Genomic DNA, 20,332 nt, shown 5'->3' with positions numbered 1-20,332 from the left:
TAATTGCATACAGTGTTTTCTGAACTGGGGGGGAAATCCAGCTTGCCCAGATCATCTGTGTTGCCTCTCCTTTACTGTCTGTTCGTGCTCTCTTTCAGGCACTGGATGTGTGGGCCATGGGAATCACCCTGTACTGCTTTGTTTATGGGAAGGTAAGCTGCCGTTCAGAGCCCTGCACTGCGCTGTCTGCCTGGCTTTGGGCTCATTCCTTCCCAAATAAAGGCAAATACTAGAGACAAAGACCTACCTCCTGTTAGCTCAAAAATCCCCCTGCAGATCAGAGGGGCTGGTGCTGTGCTCTAGGAAAGGATCATTCCAGATGGGCCCTGAATGTGGAGCCATTGCTTGTGCTGCAAACCCAGAGCAGCATCAGCAGCACCACCAGCAGTTTGGGGGGGGTTTATCCACTTTGCCTGCATTTAGAAATGAGCCAGAGCCCGGATAGAGGCATAGGGTTGATCCCAAACTGCTGCAGCACTTTGGAACCAGATGGCAGAAAGCTCTGTCTGCCAAAGCTGAGTTAGGACTGATGGGGGTCCAGTTTGGCAGAGGCAGCTCCTCGGTGCTGCCTTCTGCACACTCCATGTCCTGTCGTGGCTTTTCCCTCGCCATGGCCAGAACCCCCTTGTCCCAGGCTGTCCCAGGATGAGCAGCACACAGGTGTGTGTACAGCAGTCTCTGTGGGCAGGAATGTTACCTGAACCTCTGTCCAAGCACAGAGCTCTGCCCATCCCACCACACGGGCAGCAGGCATCCAGCTCTGGGTAAGGAGTGGCCAGGGAAGGTGGCAGAGGCCGTTCATGGTCACCTGGCAGGCTGGATGAAGGAGGGTATTCCACTCCAGGTATGTTTTCCCTGGAGGCCTCTGCTGTTCTTCTGAATTTATTTTTTAATAAGGAATGAATCGATTTATTGTGTGTGGAGAGATTTAATTTTTTTCCATCTCTGTGTAAAATCTAGGGAGTGCAGAGCTTGGACTTGGTGTTCCATGAATGACAAATGCCTGACTGATGCCAGGATCTCGGACAACTGGAAAATCTCTTGTTTGTTTTACAGTGCCCTTTTATAGATGAATATATTCTGGGTCTTCATAACAGGATCAAGACCAAGCCTGTGGAGTTCCCAGAAGAGTGAGTAAATTTTACTCTGCTACTGTAAAAGTTCATTTTCAGCATTATTCTCGGTGTGGCACAGTGGGTCACCACGGAGGGATGGATATGTGTGGGTGAGGTGCTCTGTTTTCTCCTGGGTCCTTCACTTGGGTTTTGTGCTGGTGATGTTGTTGAGGTGTTAAAAGTGCCTCTGCTCTTCCTCTGTCCTCGCTGTGCAGACAGGGACTAAGGGAAATGGCTCTTTGGAAGTGAAGGGGTTCTAGATCTAGGAAGTTCTGCTCCACACGCTCAACTCTGGAGATGCTGGATGCATGGTTTGGTTTTTTTTCTCCCCATGCAGCAGCCACCAGAAGGATTTAATTTGTTCATTTTCACAAGCAATGTGGTGATAAACCTTGGTCTAAGTAGGCTCAAATTAAAGCTGTAATAATGAGAGGCACATGTGGTATCAGAGAGGAAGGGAGGGATGTTGTCAGCAGCCTGTGGTGTGTGCACGCTTCCAACATCTATGGCAAGAGAAGACTTTTTTGTGAGATGCTCACTGAATTTTCAATCTCAGTAAAGGGCTGGGCCTCCACCTTGGCAGTCCCAGACTTCCTTCTGATCCCACAGGAGGCCATGGATTCTCAGGGTGCCCTCTTTTAGACCTCTGGGCTGAGCCCTGGCTGCACTGAGGAGGAGAGCCGGGCACTGCAGAGCCCCCTCTGCCCAGCTGGAGCCCACCCAGGGCTCGGGAGCTCCTGGGCTCAGGGCACACACAGACCCCAGTGTGCGTGGGCAGCAATTCTGGCAGGACCAGATGCCTGGGCCTGAGGCTTCAGGAGCACAAAGGCTGCTCATGCTCTGCTGCTGTGTCCCCACCTGCAGCTGGAACAGGATTTTGTCTCGACAGCACTGCAGCCAGAAAACCCCAAACCTGTTTATGTTCCCCTGGCAGTTTTCTCCCTTGCTCAGGGCTGGCAAAACTCCCACCCCTCCCTCAGGCACCGTGTATTTGGGTTAGCAGTCAGCTTCCAAGTGACTGTTCCCATCTGCCTCTGCAGTAAGTTATTAACATTTAATGGGCTAACTGGGTTGTGCTGAGATCCATTCCTTCATTCAGGCATTTCCTTCAGCGATAATTGGGCTGTGTGATTTATGTGGATTCCTCAGTGACCTGTTCTCCCAGTCTAAAAAAAGCTGCACCCCTGATTAGGTTGTTGGAGGAGCTGAGGGTTACTAGGTGTTGACAGCTGTCCAAACCACATCTATTTGTTAGAGGCGGCAACAGAGACATGGAATTCACTGGAGTGGATCCACCCTGACCTCCTGCAGAATTAGCACCTCTCTATAGAGAGGAGTATTTTTGTTTCAATTTATTTCACCATGGCTACAAAAGAGACATTCCTGTTTGCAGACAGCCCATGGAAACCCACTGCCTGTTTCCTGACAACCTTTAGGACAGATGGATCTGACTGTACTGCTGTCACCATCCTGTCCCTTCCCTTAGAGACACCAGGATAAATATTTATGGCACTGGAGGTCTCAGTTGTGTCACGGAGTCCTTGGTATGACACGAGGCAAATGGGCTTAGCTCACACCCTGAGGATCCTGGCAGGACTAAAAAGCAAGCTGAAGCTTCTCTTCAAACGTGTGTCAGGAGAGCCAGAAGCTGTGCCCAGTCCCTCCTGGTGAAGCCCAGGACAATGTTCCCTGACCTGGGGGCACCCTGTAAAGTGATCTGTGGTGCTGGCAACCCTCCTGAATGGATGCTGAGCTCTGTGCTTGGCATTTTCCTGAGAGCCCTCAGAGGACTACGGCTGTGAGAAATCCCAGACAGCGCAGGCTTTTCAAAGGAAAAATGCCATCAGGCACAGTGTTCCCACTCTGCTGCAGACTGGAGAGAAGGGGAACCAGAGACAGGGTGATGGGATCTGTTACCTGGCCATGACCCACCTGACACTTGGTGATCCTTTCTGTGGGGCTTTTCCCTATGACTTTAATCCTGGGTTGCGTAGAAATCAATCTGGTGCCCAGAAATGTGGTTTTATTTTCTATTTATTGTGTTTTAAGTAAAGCTGTCGACACTTTGGCACAGAACTGATTTTAAGTATTTTTAAAATGCTGTCTCACCTGCAGCAGTGTGGTGTCTGGAAGGGATTTGTTTGTTCTGACCTGCTAAATGCACAGTCACTGCCCGTGGCTGTTCCTCTGGAGCTCATCTCAAGAGCAGCACCGTTCCTTTACTCCAGCTGAAATTGTCACCCGAGTCTCTGAGGACTCATCCTGTTGTTCCCTTTGTCTGGGCTCTGTTGCCAGTGTACAGCAGACCCTTGATGCAACTCTATGTGTTTAGGCTTCAAACTGAACCCCCTTCTTGCCTCTGAACGAGCAGCATTTCCTTGTGGTTGTTTGTAAAGATCTCGTAGCCAAAGTCCAAATAAAATATTCATGAATTATTAAACAGCAGCTCTGTTTTCATCAGACTGAAATATCCCTTGCTGTCATGTGGTTTTCATTTTGGTTTGGGATAGTTTATTCCCTTCTCTGCTTGGGGAGGGGGGTGCAGAGGAGGTGGGCACAGCACCTGGTGCTCACTATTGTTTTCAGTCTCAAATCCTGCCTTCCTGGAGAGTGACATTTTGTGCTGCTAAGTTCCGTCTCCACGAAGAAACACAGTTCTTCAAGAGTCACTTGTGACACAGACTTTCAGCTGCCTAATACAATTCAGTCACATGCTGGCATTTTACTGCAGCAGCACTTTGATCATTCAGATCTAGAGCATTTTAAAGGCATCTCCTGCATCATTAACCACAGGAGTCATTGCAGCCTTTGGGCTGCAGGGCCAAGGGCTCCATGTCAACAGAGTGGCTCCTGGGTTCACTTAGATCTTGGAAATAGTGTTAAAGTTTTAGGTGTATTTCTCTTTTGTTAGCCCAAGGCTGAGCTTTGCAGGTAGGGCAAACTGAGTTACAGGCTGCCTGCAATCAGTGTTCTGGAAGCAGTTTAAATAACACAACCTGGAAGCTTAGCTGGGAACTTGAATGTCAGATGGGGGTGTTTTATCCAGCATACAGTTGCTCAGGATGCAGGTTCAGCAAATCAAGCTGTGCCCCTCCTGGTTCACAGAGTTCAGCTCCAGTTCTGCTCTCAGGAACACTCTGTTGTTCCAAGTCTCCCCTCAGAAATTCCCCTCTGAAGTGCTGTCTTCAAGAATGTCCTCAGGGCCGTTCACCTGCTCCCTCATCCTGCATTTTGAGCGTGTGCCATTGTGTTAGGGGCAGGACAGGATATCCAAGCCCTGTACCAGTGACTGGTGCCTTCCTTTTTCAAGCCAGGTTTGCAGAGAAAACATCTCCAGAGCAGAGCAGATCCTCTGGCAGGTAACTGCAGTAGGAACTGAGCATTGCTGCACTTACAATTCCCTTGTTAACTGCGTGCTGCTGTTCTCTTCACTCAGAGCACAGATAAGTGACGAGCTCAAGGATCTGATCCTGCGCATGCTGGATAAAAACCCAGAAACGAGGATAACAGTCCCTGAGATAAAGGTAACTTGGACCTTGATATTAGAGCTTTTAGTCTCAGCTGATTTTATGTCCTTTGGTACCTTCTAATGAGGCAGAGCTGTTGGCAGTGTTTGTTTGGGGAGCTGTCTCTAGCACCCTCCCTTGGAAAGGGAGAGCGCTCATTTTGCAGCCACAGCTCCATCACTGCTACTTGCTTGGGGAATATTGACAAAAGCTTCCTTGTTTACTTATTTAAATGAAAATTACTCAAAAGCTGGCTGATCTCAGTGAATCCCTGGGAGAGTCAGCGTTGTCAGGGGAGCTGCTAGCTGCAGAGCCTGGGCTGGCAGTGTTGGATGTGCATTCCAGGGACTGCATGTGTGTTCCTCCTCTGGTCCTTTTGTGGCCAGTGGCCTCAAGGCAGCACATTTGTTTCTATCACCATAATTTGGGAGATGTTTAATAATAGAAAGAATGAAGAGGCCTGGCAGAGCACAGTGCTTCCCAGGTTGTGGTTATGTTCTGGGTTTGCTGTCCTCCTGTCACCCCTCACCAAGGCTTTGGACCGGCTGGAGGAGCTCAAAATTTCCAGAGATCCATCAGCATGCTCTACAGGGCAAGCTCTGCTTTGCTTTGCCCCAGACCCACACCAGTATTACCACCAGAGCTGACAGTAGAAAGGCTGAGCCTCAGGAGAAAATCGTGACATCCCCTCCCTCCGTGCCCAGGGGGCCAAAGCCAGGGTTGGAGCTGTATTTATGGGATTTCACCTGACAGCTCTTGCAGGCACGCTGTAAGAGCCTGTGGGTAGAAGAGCAGAGCTGAGTGCTGGCTCTTGTCCCTGGCTGTGCACAGAAGATGGTGCTGTGCTGGGGACTGGCCTTGGATGCGATGGAGGACGTGTCAGGCTGGGCTCTGCGCTCGGCCCTCAGACAGGGCTTTCTCCCTGTTCACAGCCAAGAAACCATCCCATGAGAGGCAGCAAGAAAAGGGGGCTTTGCTCTGCTTGCGTGCAAGACAAAAGACGAAAATACTCCAGATAACTCAGGTTTTCAAAATGCTTCAAACTCCATTCAGAGGGTGCCACGGCGCTGGTTGGCGGCAGCAGGTGCGACAGCGCTGAGCCACACTGCGGCCATTTCCAAGGAGGCAGGTTAAAAAACCGTCTCTGGCAGGGGGAGATGGAGCAGTGCTGACAGCTGCCCCCGCAGAGAGCCCTGTGCCCCGTTTCTGTCCCAGCCCAGAGCTGTGTGTCCCCCGTGCAGGTGCACCCGTGGCTGAGCAGGGGCGGCGCGGAGCCGCTGCCGCTGGAGGAGGAGCACTGCTCCGTGGTGGAGGTCACCGAGGAGGAGGTCCAGAACTCTGTGAAGACCATCCCCAGCCTGCCAGCCGTGGTACGTGTGAAATGCCCCTCATCCTCCGAGCAGGGGGCTGTGCTGAAGCCTTCAGCTGGTGGAGGAGGTTTGGAGAGGGGGCGCGTGCGTTCCTGGCAGGAAATCTCGGCCTTTTCACCCGGTGTGAGCTTCTTGTGCCTGAGCACTGCGGCAGCCTGACGCTCTCGAGCAGCTCTTCTGCGGGTTCCTCTGCTTCGTGCTCTTTGCTGTAGTGCTGTAAAATGTCAGCTGAATTATTAAAGAAGCCGTTGTTACTCCTTTGAACGAGCTTCCAGGAGTCAGTCCTGCTGTTCTCACCGGTCTGTTCTCTTCCTCGAAGATCCTGGTGAAGGCCATGCTGAGGAAACGCTCCTTTGGGAATCCCTTTGAGGTCCAGACGAGGCGGGAGGAGAGATCCATGTCTGCTCCAGGGAACCTGCTGATGTAGGTACCTCCAGCCATGCCTGGCTCTGCAGCACGGGCAGGGCCGAGGTGTGTGGGGAGGGAGGGTGGGGGAAGCAGTTTGCAAATCTTTTCTGTAGCATTTAAAGACAAAACTCCCTTCTGCATCAAACACTGGAGATAAAATCTACCTCAGGTCCTCTCAGATTGATATACAGGGTACTACTGCAGCCTAAAAACTCTTTTATGGATGCAGTTTTCTCTGTAAGATGGGTTTGGCCTAACCACATGTAAGGTGCTAAACTGGAGTCTGTTTTCTGACCTGATAGTTTATAATGCTGTGATCAAAGGTCCGTTAGGGATTGGTGAAGTAAAATAAGTTTAATTAGGGTCTAGTTTGGATATATATTGGAGGGTTTAATTCTTCTTTCTATGGACAACAGAAATGGTACAAAATGAGCAGTTTATGTAGGTTTTAAACTCAAAATGAGATGATGGGATTCGACCTGTGGTCTGGGGCCCAAATCTGGGCAGAGACATCATGATCAGACAAAAAAGAACACTTTGAAATTGCTTTTTCACTTGAGAACACATACAGTACTTTTTCACACTTTTTTTGCAAGTTAATGAAATAGTGGAGCACATTGCAAGGGGATCGTTTGGAGGTTGGGTATAAATTACTATATTGGGATGAAAAAGGGAATAGAGATCTTGATGACTAATAGATTCATCACCAGTTTTTAACCATGATGGTGTGTACAGGGATGGGGAGAGAATTCTTCTGTCCTTTACTTGGTTCTTACTCTTTCTCCCTCATTTTTGTCACAGATTCCTTTCAGAGCCAGGATTCTGTGCCATCAGTCCAGTAAATAACAGCTGGACCAGTAGCCTGATCTGGGACAATTATTTTTACATAAATAAAGTTCTCACCCCACAGGATTTATAAGACTGTAGCTGACAACAAAGCTGTGTTGTCCCAAAATGATTCTTTTCCCCCAGAACCCCAGTTCCATTCCTAGCAGACTCCCACGAGGGTGTGCTGAGTCTCACTGCACCACTGACAACACGATTAGAGGAGTCTCTCTCTGTCTCTCACAGGTGTGTGGGGATTTCAGGGCTCAGCTCAATTAAGGATGATAATGTTCTAAATCCCCAGCTGTGTATTGGAGACTTTAGTGAAGTCTTTGTCTTGGTGTGCATGGCCAGACACCAGTTTGGCATTAAAACACCCTGGTCATGAGTGCTGCTGTGGGACACAGCTGGGGCATGGCACTCACAGCTCCTTTGCCATCTTAGCACAAGGGATTTGCCCCGATTTGTTTCTCTTGGCTCAATGCCTTCCAAATTAGTTATTGCTAATTGGACACACGTCCCTACCCAGATCTTCACTATCCTTCCTGGTCACTGCATTGCATTGCTCTGAAATGGGGAAACATTTGCTAAATTTGAAGAAAAATGTATTTTATTCTTCCCACTGTCCCGGACAGGTAATTTGGAGCAAGGCAGAATTTCTTTTCAAACCCTGCCTGAACTCATATTTCAGGGTGGTCACTCTGAGCCTGGTTTCCAAAAGGGACCTGTTCCCTTCTGCCTTCATTTGAGATGCTTAAAAACTCATCCAGGTGGTGAGAAAAATCCTTGACCCTTGATGCTGGTTCCTGCCTGGAGCTGGGTGCTTTAGTATCTGCTCAGAAAAAAACGAAGTTCATTTGATCTCAGCTAGCTGTGAAACCTCTGATCAGCCACATTATCAATGTCTTGTCCTTTGTAAAATATTCTCAGGCCTTCAAGATGAGCTGTAAGCCTCCACTTTTGTCTCCTTTTTAAAGCTGCTAGTCAGATTTTTCTCAGTTCATTCATCTTTCCCTGTCTCAGCTCATTCTGGTCCTGTGTGTTTTCAGGCTCCTTGTACAAACTAAAAGGTTTATTTTTTTAAAGCAGTGTGTAATTTCCACTGTTGCGCTGCTGTGTCTGGTGCCCTTAGTTTACAAAACCATGCCAGGCCAGGGATGGAGCTGCAGCCGTGCTGGGCTGGCCTCTGCCCAGCTGTGTGAGCACTCAGAAATCCCCAAATCAATGTGAATGTGCCAGTCCTCCACTGCACTAATCCCTGTGCTTAATTTCGCAGTCTCGTGCCAGCAGTGCCAATTTTTGGCAGTAACAATTGACTTAATCCTAAATTATTTCATGCACAACTGGAATTTTGAGAACCCATCTCGAAATTGTTGTTGAAAAGAAAGATACTTGCCAAGCCTCTCCAAAAAAATGGTGTTGTATATTAAACACTACAGCAGGGATGCTCCTTTTAAGGCATATGGTTTATTATTATTTCAAACTTGGGAAGATGCTTTACTGACTGAATCGAATGAAAATAACTCCAAATTTAAATAGATGTGTTGGATCTAATGACGTTAATTTCAAGTAAACCATGGCTAAATGGGAAATATTCATTGTTCAGTGAGTTATCTCTTGATGACAGTGTTATTTCCTCAGGGGCAAACAGAGTAGACACCAAGCTCATCCACTTCTTAATTCAGTTTGGTTGTTCCCTCGAAAAAAACACCCTTGCTGCACATATAAAGTATCAATGTTATGAATAGAGCTGTGTTAAAATGACTTTCAAGTGGGTCTGGATTTCTGTAAAGTTTTAGGATCTTGCAGGAGGAGATAATATTGCTGTAGTAAGGCTCTGCAGAGTTTCTGCATGTCCATCACCCTTGCAGCTGCACTGGGGACCCCAAGATTGGGACATGCCAGAAAAGCAGTGCCTGCAGCCATCACTGTGCCCTGGACATGCCCAGGAGGAGCTGAGAGAAAAATGAGCCACACATTCCCAAGCTCTCCTCCACAGAGCTCCTTCTCCCCAGTGGCAGTGTCTTTAGAGGGACATAAGTCAGCTTTTGTAATATTGCATCTCCTTCTAGTTGTAGGTAGGAAATAATTTGCTGTGTTTCTACAGAAGGAAAAAGGAAAGCAATTAGAATACTCCAGTTTCACATTCAATTTATTTTATTAGGCTGCATGTGAAATTGCCAGGGCCCCACTCACTGCTGCTTCAAGCATCTTACATCTGTGCCATTCCTGAGGATGTACCCTGTAGGAAATCCTCTGGCAGCTGAGCTGAGCTCTGGTACCAAATGCCCAGTTGATGACTGTGAAAATGGAGCTGTCCTTCAAGCTCACTCTTTGGGATTTGGAGAGGAAGAAACTAAATCATGTGGCTGCATCTTTTTTTAATTTCTCCCTGCATTACCTACACAGGCGTGCTGGGCTCTGTTCCTGGAAATGTCTGCGGTAGCAGCAGGGCCCTCCTGTTGTAGCCTTGATGCCTTTTAGAGGACACCATTAAGACACCACTGATATGAAACAGTTCTTAAATTAATACTGGGAGGAGAGAAGGGGATTTTTTTACGACTCTTTAGACCTGGAAGAAGCGAATCCTCTCCTGCCTGTTACTTGCTGCTCTGTTTATCAGCACTGAGCAGTTTAAAAGGCAGATTTTCAGTGCAGACACCTCAGCAGGCAGAGGGGAACTAAAACGAAGATGCCCCATTTAGCAGTCCTTGTTTTTGCACACCTAGAGTGGTGTGAGTGCTGCCAGCTGTCGCCTCACCCTGTCAGCTGAGCAGTGGCCAGGTGTCACTGGATGCTGCCCTTCGTGCAGGATCTCCCAGGACAGGCAGTGATTCAGGGACTCTTCCAGGTCCTGCAGACCGTGGCCAGGTTCAAGCCCATCATTAATGGCGGCTGCAGAAGCAACTGATCTTCTCTAATTTTGCAGCTCCAGAGTATTTTTTAAGCCCAGTTCAGCATTCACAGCTAAGTTCTGGATTCCTGGTCGCAGTGTTTGCAGCCTTTCGTCTGCCTGCTCCACATTTCTCTTAATTGAGTCAGCACTGGCTTCACCACATTTTATTGCTCTCATTTATTGCAGCTACAACCTATCAAATTAATTGCTGTGTTTTGACAGACACAATTTACTTTCCCATTATGGCTGCTAATACCACTGATGAAATGTGGTTGTCAGCTCCTCTGTGGGGGCTCAGTTGGTTTTTAAAAGCCTACCCTATTTCCAGCCTTCCCAAAAAGGGACCAAAAGGGCTCTCACTGCCCTTAGGGCCATATTATCCATGTAGGTTTAGGCATAAGGAAGCCAAGGGGGGAGAGGAGGTTAAAAAAGTGGCTGGCCCAGGTCTCCAAGCAGAAACAGCTTCTCCCGAAGAGAGAACTGCATGTTTTGTGGGAAGAGCCATGCCCCACGTGCAGGTAGGTATCCTCACACAGGATACCACAGGCTGTGGCACAGGGTTTTCCTCTGGAATGATCCACCATCAGCAGTGAGGGGCCCAGTGCTCCTGGGGCTGTGCCCCCTTGCACAAGGTGCTGATAGGACACAAAAGCCCAGAGGTGCCAAATGACACGGCCCAGGGAAGCACAGCTGGTGACTGAAGCCATCTGGAGCTTTCAGCAGTGGTAGGGGCTGGAGTGGGTTTGTGTGAGCGCTACCAGTGCCTGTCCTCATCTGCCCTTCAGGTAAACATGGCTGATGTTCCATCCCCATTCCACTCTGCTCCCTAGGCTGGACAGGCACAGAAGTATGAGCTCCTTCACCTGCCATTGTCTTCATGATCACTTTCTTCCTTTGTCTCATTGTTTTGTTCTCAGGGACAGATTCCTCTTAAACACATCTGTATATTTGCATCCATCTTTAAGGTAATTCCATGTCTGTGTTTCCCCGGGTGCTGTAGAAACCTGTGTAGAGCCTCCTCAGCCTGTGTGATTTGTGTGGTAGTGAGAGCGTTTGGCTCCATCCTTCCTTCCTGTAAGAGCAGTTTTACTGCAGTCATTCTCTGTGTGTGACACGTAACGTTTATGTATGCTTTTTATTATTATTTCTGTTTGTGATTCTTTGGCATTTCTGCTGCTTTTAGGGAGGGAGGGGTGAAAAAAAACAGTTGGGTTTTAGCAGGAATTGGTGCTCAGCCCCATGTTTGCAGAGGGAATAGCTACGGAATTTGGGAAAGGCTGAGCTTTGTAATTTGAGTTTAGTATTTAGTGGTTATGCAAAAGAAAGGGCTGGAGCCATCTCTGCTCCAGATGCTCCACCGCTCCTTGTGCTTCTGCCTCTGGTGCAGCACTGGGAGGGCTCCGGGCAGACCAAAATTGGTGGCTCCAAGTGACCACCCCACCCCAGCCAGGACTTCATCAAAACACGGTCACTTGTCCAACCACTTGCACAGACCCTTCTAGGAAGCGTTGGCCCAGTAAATTATGTTAAATATCAAAATGACATTAATGCAAACCATGATGAGCTGCCTCATTGGGAAGGCCCAGGATCCGGTGGTCAGGCAGGACACAGCCTCCAGCCAGGCTGGGAAGATCTGGGCTGAGAGACTGGGAAGCAACCACACATCTCTAAATACCTTTGGGAGCAGCTCCAGCACTTTGGAGACTCTGCCTGGCCTCGTTTATTGCTCTGAGACAAATGAATGAGCCAGAGCCAGGATGTCGCCCGCTCTGAGTGAGGAAGGACTTGCAGAGATTCTCCCAAAATAGCCAGGAGCAGGCAGGCAGAGGCGGCTGGGGACTGACGTGGCGCCGGCGGGGACGCCCGGTGCCGCTGCCTCCTGCTGCTGCATTTTCCATCAGGAGGAAGGGGCTTCAGCAGCCTGCATGAGGGCAGATTATTGCATGGAATGGGGACTAGTGGAGGAATCAAACACTTGCCAGGGAGGTGTGTTTGTGCTGTGTAGGTTGTCCCACAGCATCCCTGTCCCGTGCTCCTGTGTTTGGGAGGGCAGCGTGGGGAGGTTCATTCCTTGCTGGACACAAAACTCGTGTGAATCCCCAGTGGCTGTGATCCCCCTGCAGCTGCTGTGGGTGACAGCCAGGTGCTCACCTGGGTAATTGCACAAACGAGGCTTTGCTCCCCTGTGCCTTAAAAAATGTAGGAGAAATAGAGTCTTACTTGTTACCAGGAGTTATTTACTGGAGATTCCCATCCAGCCTCAGGCCTCACAGCACGAGCCTGGCTCCTGTGCAGACATGGAGCTCTGGTACTGGATCTCTGCTGCTTCATGGGCAGCCCCAGATTTTTGGCAGGTGTTTGCCACTGTGGGGGTCCCCTCACCCTGACACTGAGGGGTTTGGAGAGGGAGAGGCTGCTCAGAGTGGTGGGACAGCATTGGAGACACCCCTGACAGGAGCAGGATGTGCCAGACAGGGAGCTGGGCTGTGCTGAGCTGCCACAGAACAGCCTCTGCTGCTAAATGAGGTGATTAATCATTTGAAGAGGGGGATGACAGGCACTGAAGACAGGGCTGTTCCTCAGCCTTCCCTGCAGGGAAATATTTCATAGGTTCAAGGTCAGGTTTATTGTAGGGCTTTGCTAAAGTGGAGGGAGAAGGGAACATGATTTTTGATCGTTTCTGGTTTCTTCAAAAATTGGGTCAGCCCTGTGTGTACTTTGTACTGTTCCTAGGCAGGATATACCCCCAGAACTCCCAGCCCACTCCCCCCAAACACTGTGTGCTCCAGGCACATGCAACAGCGCTGACACTCCACTGCCAAGCTGGCTTGTCCATGCAGGTTCTGCAGAGTGCACTGGGCACAGGGTGCCCAGAGCAGCTGTGGCTGCCCCATCCCTGGCAGTGTCCAAGGCCAGGTGTTGGACAGGGCTTGGAGCAACCTGGGATAGTGGAAGGTGTCCATACCGTGGCAGGGAGTGGAGCAAGACGATCTTCAAGGTCTCCTTCCAACCCAAACCTTTCCATGATTCTGTGATACAGCCAGACGGGTGTGAGCGAGGCTGGACACCTGGAAGACACAATTGCTTGGAGATGATCAGCTCCTTGGTGTTGTGGATATCTTTAGGATGGAGAAATGGGTGTTTTAGGTGAAGTCATCTGCCTGCGACTGGCTCTGCTGTGGGTGGCACCTGGAGGCGTCCCCTTTTCTCCATCCAGTCCCAGTGACAGTCACACACTGGCTGGGGCTGGCTGCGTTGGCTGGAGATGTTGCTCCTCGAGGGTGCCCTGCAGTGCAGTACAGCTCAAGCCTTCTACATGAGAAAACATCAAAAGTTAGGAGCAGAAGGAAAAGGCTGAAGTTGTTGTGGTGTAAGTGCAATGCAAGTAAGTGACCTTGGCTGAGATTCTAGGGCTGCCGCTCTTAGGTTTTGAGGACCAGGCAAACTCACAGAAACTGAAATTACAGTTTTTGTGTAGGAAAAGCTGGGTTCTGGTAGAAACGTTTAGTTTTACATTTGGAGAAGCAGTTGTGGGATCAACCCATCACTCTGATCTTTATTTAAAAAAATCAGATTAAAGGAGAGCGAGCCAGAACTCTCCAGATGCAAACTAGGTAATTTGGAAACCATACTGCTGGTCTGCAAGACTTTCCCCTAGAACCAGATACCTCCTCGTGAAGAAGGGCATTCAGGGAAGTGGAGAGCTCAGTTTTTGGGAGCAGAGGCCAAGCAGGTGTCCAGGCACAAGCTGCACATCGCTGCAAGGCATTGTGCCGGGATATTGCTGAGGTGTCTACATGGTACCAAGCACAACAGTCTGGTTCATTGCTATTCCCTGTTGATATTGCTGACCTGGGTTGGAAGAAGCACCCCCTGCCTTGCTCTGTGCCTACAATGTCTTTGTTTCCTTGCCGCCCGTGCAGAACACAAGGGAGCAGAGAAGCAGCCAGGGACCCGGAGCTGCCCGACGTGTGCGAAGACGAGGCCGCGTCCTGAGGCCGGCGGGCCGGCCGCGCCGCCGTGCCCTTCGTGGTGTCACATCTGCCCTCATCACCCAGCCCGGGGCCTGCACAGCCAAAACAGAACCAGACTAAACCCACCAGAAACGCACCAAGGCAGGAAGGCAGGCGGGAGGATCAGAGCGGCGCCGAGGAGCAGGGCCAGCCCTGGGGCAGCGCGGCCGCGTTCCTTGGGCGAGGCGTCCGTGGCTCCTCCGTGTGTGCCTTGCTCTCCCCTTGTGCTTCACCCCGGGGCTCTGTCGGGGGTCTCGGCCGAGGAATGGGGGTTGGTTTGTCTCAAGGGTCCTTTTCCTCCAGAGAGTTTTTCCTTGCGTTGTTGCATTCTCTCCTTCAAGCATCAGGAAAAAAAAAAATGGCGTTAGAGACAGGTTTTGTATCGGAGGGCAACTGTTTTTATTTAATGCACAGGTAGAGCACTTGTGTGCATCAGGAGTCCTGCTCCTGGTGCGGAGTTGATGGCAAAATGTCTTTGGATATCAGTTAAATGAGGATGAGATCTTGCTGTTGGAGTGAACACTGTCCCTCCCTATGCCTTTCTTTCTCTTTCTTCCCTTTTCCTCTTATCCCTCAGTTTTGCACAGTGTCAGTCCTGCTCCAGCCTTGGCTTTAGTCAGTGCTGTAAAGCAAAGGAGTTACACAAGATTGCCTGTACGTGCAATGAGCCTTGGAATGTCACAGAGCTCTGGAGCATGGGGATATGCTGCTACACAGAACAGCTTAGTGCTCCAGGGACATCTGCCAGGGCTGCTCTTCCCAGACAGCTTGGAATGAATGGGAATTCCCAAATACCCCATCAGCTGCACCCATGGACCATGTTCTCCAGCTGAAAACAGTGGCAGGTTTGGGCTTTATTTTATTTCATTTCCTTCTCTTCACTCATCTCTTGCGTACCTGATGCTTTTAAACTTTAGTTTCCTGAAAATGACCCAAACTGGGACAGGTTCCTAGGATGGAAAATGTTGGTGGAGGATTTTTAGAAAGCTACAGAGCACAAGTTCACAACTTGATTTTTTTTTTTTTTTAAAGGATTTCATTTTTAATTTTGTTTTAAGACTCTTGAGTTTTACGCATGTGCTGATGCTGCTATTTTATCCACAGATTGCTTCTAAACTTGGGGTTAGAAGCTTCATCTCAACAGTTTGACAACCAGTAAGAGATTGCACTTAAAAAGGCAAATACAAAAAGGCAAATACAGCCATTTCTGTGGCTGTTGACTGTACAGACTGTGTGGATAATCAGGAATTTCACTCTTCCATTCAGAGAATAAAAACCAGTGACATCCATCTGTCAAAATATATGTCATTATTTTCCCTTGATCCTTCTGGGGTCTGAACATGCCCCTGGGAAGCCACTGGGATTGGAATCTTATTTTATAGTACTTAAAGAAAGGATGTGATTAAATTTGGTTCCTACATAATCATCTTAGTGTCTGTTTTTAGGTTAATCCTGAGGACTTGGGACTTTGTTCCCTCATTTTTTGTGCAGGGGGACACACGTACGAGGGTTGTTGATAGTGACTGGTATATCCTGGTGTTCCTGTTCTGTTTGCTGCAATCCAATTTGATGGTTCCAAACATTTTATAGCTGGGCTTTGCTGCTGGTGCCTTTTGCTTGTCCCCAGCCTGTCACCTCCCCTCACTCATCCTCAGCCACCTCAGTGGGATGCCCAGCAGTCACCAGCCTGGGCTCTTCCTTGCAGCTCACCTGTAAATATTGTCAAAATGGGAAATAACATTGCAGCTTCTCTGTTTAATGGACACCTTTAACGTTGAAAGCTGGCAATGGCATTGGATCCTGTAAAGGTTACTGCTGTGGGCCTGAGCTCTGCACTGCTGCTTCCAGGTGCTAAAAACCCTGCCTGTTTGTGTCTGCACCAGCTGTGAGCTTAGCATCCTCTGAGGAGCCTGGTCCTGCACCAGGAGGATGCCCTGATCCTTCCCCCATCCTGGGACGTGGGACCACCTGCTTGGATCCTGCTGCCTTGTAATGAAGATTTAAGTACCCAGAGGTAGGGAGTGAATTGTCTGAGAGCACAGGGAATTCTGCAAATGGGAGAGATTGTCCAGGTGGAACCACTGCCTGGGGAAGAGACAACTATCTCTGGGTACAAACTGATCTGTGCTATGGTGCCACCAGCTCCTGCTGCACACCAGGGGCCAAGCTGGGCAAACCGTCCTCCAGTTTGTGGAAAAAACATTCTCCAACTGGTATCCCCAGGACAGGACCAGGGGGTGACCTTGGAACAAGGACACATCTCAGGAACATGCCCCTACCCCAGGCAGAAAAGGGAGTTCTGGTAATCCTCATCCCTGTGGGACTTCTGAAGTCTAAGCAATACCTGGGTTGTGCTCAAAGACCTCTAAGAATGCAAACATGGGGTCAATTACTGTATTTTTAATCTGGGGCAAGAATAATTTGCTAACCCAGGCAGTTGGGGTTATTTTAGTGATGCCCAAGGGGTGGGAGCTGGTGGGGCAAGGCTGCAGGAGGGCTGTTCTCAGCCTCAAGTAATGCAAACCAAACAACTGCTAAGTTACAAATGAGCTCCATATCATGTTCCTTTAGTGGTACCTAAGTCATCACTTCAGTTTTGGAGAGGAATGGATTTTTGGGATTATCTCAAAATCTACTTTGAAATATTTGCCCTTTCAGCTAAAAGAAATCCTTCTGGAGCTGTTTCCACAGGTCCAAGAACCAACTCCTCGAGTTGTACAGCTGAGCTCTGAGCTCGTGCCACACCTTGCTTCTTCAGCAAATCTGACAACAGTCTTTCCTTTATACCCCAGAAATCACCCCGATCGTGTCACAAACAGCAGCTTGAAACCTTGCATGAAATGAGATGAAAAATGTGCTCTGGCAGCAGGAGAAATGCTCAGATAGGCAAAAATAGGCTCTACTCACTCATCTGCAAGGAAATCCTTGCTTGTTTATGTGCATGTTAGAGCAGCTTAGAGCAACACTGGTTCTGCTCTGAAGAAAGGAAGAGACTGAAGAGAGGGGATTTATTTGAGAATAAACATCCCTGGCAAGGCAGTGCTTTTAGCTCTCAAGTAAAACCATTCTCTTTGCTGGATGGGTAAATATTTGTCTGCTCCTCTCTGTGATGGAGGGGAGGCGGTTCTGTGTGGGTTCTGCAGAGCAGGTGTGGCACACTCATGCTTTGGGGTGTGCTCTGTGTTTTTCCCCTCCAGATCCTCACCTCTGCTGTTCCTGGAGCACTGGGATGCTCTGGCCTCTGTTAGTTGGGCTTGGAGTCACCAAGAGATCACCACTTTCCCCCAACACCATTACATCTCATCAAGTTTTCCAGACTCTTCCAAGTTGAGGATTACCTTCTTGAAAGAAGTTTCTCATTTGTGGGAACAACACATCTCTCTGATCTCCAGGAGGTGGATTTCTTTGTCTTGTTCAATTAATGGCTCTAGACCTTTGGTTTTGGGGGGTAATGCTAAGCAAAAGTCCTGGTCAAGTCTCTTCTGTCCTGCACTAAAGAATGCACAGTCCATGTCTTTAACCCTTTGGGCAGGAATGTGCTGCTGTGAATGTCACACTCACAAATAGATGAGGTTTTCAGCATCAGGACTGCTGGTGGCAAAGCTGACCTTGTCTGGGGCTACAACCAGAGGCAGCCTGACAAGGGACAGTGTGGCTGCTCTGTGCAAAACAGTGGCTCGATGAAATAACTTCCAGCATGCAATTTCATTCCTTATTTATTGCCAGACTTGCAAGAAGCTGCTGGGAGAAATTGTGTGTTCGTTCAGCACAACTCTGTCCTGAAGCCCTTGGCAGTGCTGCCATGGGGGAATTTCTCCATTTGTGGTGTGTGGCTGGAAGCTTGTTTGCTCTCCCCAGCTCAGTGCTTTCCTTCCCATCTTGCCCAAAAACCCGAGTTTTGTCCCACCAGCCCAGGGCCTTTGTGGCAGCCCCTAAGAAGCTCAGGCTCTCCCAGGGACAGGGATCTCGGTAAATTTTCCAAGGCAGGAGGGCTGTGCTGGGGGGTGCCACTGAGAGCCCGAGCACCTCTGGTGTGCAGCAGGGAGACTGGAAAGCAGAGAGTGGAGGGTTTGTGTGGAAACAGAACTTGGATGAGGTTCCAAACTTCTCTGCTTTAGCAGGGCATATTTGTAGTGGAGTTTGTTGAGCAAAGCAGTGCAAGCTATTCCTTTCTAGCCCAGGTCCTCCTACTACACAAGTCCAGGCTCGGCTCGAGTCCCTCCCAGGCTGAATTAACTTGGATTATGCCATGACCTTGTTGCTCTGAATGCAGCCTTCCCTGGGATGAGTGAAGGAAAGCAGCTCATCAGTCACTGCCTTGCTCCTTCCCTTCCTGAAGAAAAGCCATGTAAGCTCAGAGCTGCTGCTGGCAGAGCCCAGGCCCTCCGTCAGTATCCACAAGCCATCAATCAAAGTGCTCAAAAAAATGATGTAAATTCAAGAAAGCATGAACTCCCGAGGGTACAATGCAGATCCTTTGTGCTGTAATTTTGCTGCTCTTTCTAATTTCTAGGCCTGTTCTGTTGGTATTTCAGTCTCTTGTTGTACTTGAAGTTGAACCTCTGCCCCTGTATGTGCTCTGCTATGATTCAAGCATGATGTAAATGCACTCAGTACTGTGACAGCACGTGGCTGTTGCACTGTAAATATGTACCATGAAGAGAGAGGCTTATTTTTTGCATGCTTTTGTACTGTAGAACTGATGAGAAAATGACAATAAATTCCACAGAGATGACCCTGGGTGTAAGTGCAGTTCCTAAGGCAGCACTGGCTGCTGGCTCTTGGGTGTTCTCTGCTGCTTCACCCCTCTCTGTGCTCGTAGCTGCAGCAGAGGGATGTGGAGGGATTCCTTTCATCTCCCTTTCCAAGCTGGGCTTTTCCTGGATGAAGAAGCTCAGGGGTCTGTCATGCTCAGGTGTCACATCCCCAGCTATTCCAGCCCCTTGGTGTAATGGGGCTGGTGAAATTGTCTTGCCTTCATTCCATTTGCTTCCAAAGAAAAGTGCAATTTCCTTTGCAGAGGGGCTGGCCTGGGTTAGAGCTCACTCAGCACAGAAACCCCAGCAAATCCTGGGCTCAACTGGTGCCATGAGGCCGGACTGGCTGAGCCTGCCCTGCTCCAGGCATCTTCCTCCAGGAGAGGAAGCCAGAGGCACTAAGCTTCTCTCATTTTTAAACTGCAGGAAAAAAAAAAAATTAAAAAGGTGAAGGCATCTGCCTAAGCCCTGACAATGATGTTGCAAGGCTGAGAAAGTTGGGGGTGTTCAGCCTGGAGAAGAGAATATTCTTTGTGACGATGGCAGGGACATCCTGCAGTGACCTCTGCCCCGTGCCGCTGGGCATGCGCTCAGTCCCAAACCTCACCCTGCTGCTGATCTCAATCTCACTCTGGGTTGAGACGCACTCATGGTCTCAGATTTAACTTCATCCCAGTCCCAGACCTAATCTCAAGGCCAGGCCTAAGGCGCATGGCACATTTAGCCTTAAACCCAATCCCAGCTCTAATCTAAAAGTCAGCCCTAACTCCAAGCCCAGCCCCAATTGCAGGCCCTTCCCAAATGCTCAGCCCTAAACCAAATGGCACGTTAAGCCCTAAATCCAAAACCAGCCCCAACTGCAACCCTAAGCCCAAGCCCAAGGGCAATCTCAAAAGGTAAGTCCTATATATCAGTGAATATCCTGTCCCCCTAAATTGGAGGAGCACACACACAACACCTGCCTCCCTGTAGCAGAAGGGGACGGACAAAGAGGGCCCCCAAAAAGCCCTGGGGGACCAAAAGCATTGCCAGCCTGACAAAGGTAAGGAGGACAGAGAACCGCCCAGGCTGTGAGGACAGTGACAACGCCAGCCCCCCTCCACTTTGGGAGTCGGAAACCACAGACAACCCAGCAAAGGTAAGGAGGATAGAGAAATTACAGATCATCCTGCGGGGTGAGAGGGACAGGAACACTGCCCTTATGCCTGGAGTCTGTCCCAAGCATGCCCCGGGGCGAGGGGGATGCAGACCCCTCAAGCACACCCCGGGGACTCGACAAACTAAAATTGGAAGAAGTTAAACTTAACAACAACATCAAATGCTTTGACTGATATTTGCCCATGTGGAGAAAATGCAACAGAGACAATCCTGGCTATCCCCCAGGGGAGAGGACGATTTAGGTGCCCAGGCCCCCATCCAGGAAAAAAGCATGGAGCCCTCCC

The 20,332-nt window shown here is 49.4% G+C and overlaps 1 protein-coding gene across 5 annotated transcripts in view; it reads left to right on the top strand.

The window, feature by feature from the left end:
* Positions 1-18,868, top strand: part of CAMKK1 (calcium/calmodulin dependent protein kinase kinase 1) — a 96,438-nt gene extending 77,570 nt beyond the window's left edge. For all 5 annotated transcript variants that reach the window (XM_040082363.1, XM_040082361.1, XM_058422998.1 and 2 more), the window contains 6 exons: positions 99-152; positions 1,057-1,130; positions 4,552-4,639; positions 5,863-5,991; positions 6,311-6,414; positions 14,044-18,868. In XM_040082363.1, coding sequence (XP_039938297.1) covers positions 99-152; positions 1,057-1,130; positions 4,552-4,639; positions 5,863-5,991; positions 6,311-6,414; positions 14,044-14,116 — 522 coding nt within the window. In that variant the 3' untranslated portion in view covers positions 14,117-18,868. The remainder of the gene's footprint in view (positions 1-98; positions 153-1,056; positions 1,131-4,551; positions 4,640-5,862; positions 5,992-6,310; positions 6,415-14,043) is intronic.
* Positions 18,869-20,332: the final 1,464 nt, after the last annotated feature.

The sequence above is a fragment of the Hirundo rustica genome, chromosome 19 (genome assembly GCF_015227805.2).
Source record: "Hirundo rustica isolate bHirRus1 chromosome 19, bHirRus1.pri.v3, whole genome shotgun sequence".
In the NCBI taxonomy this organism is placed as follows: Eukaryota; Metazoa; Chordata; class Aves; order Passeriformes; family Hirundinidae; genus Hirundo; species Hirundo rustica.
This window is presented reverse-complemented; position numbering and strand designations above follow the sequence as displayed.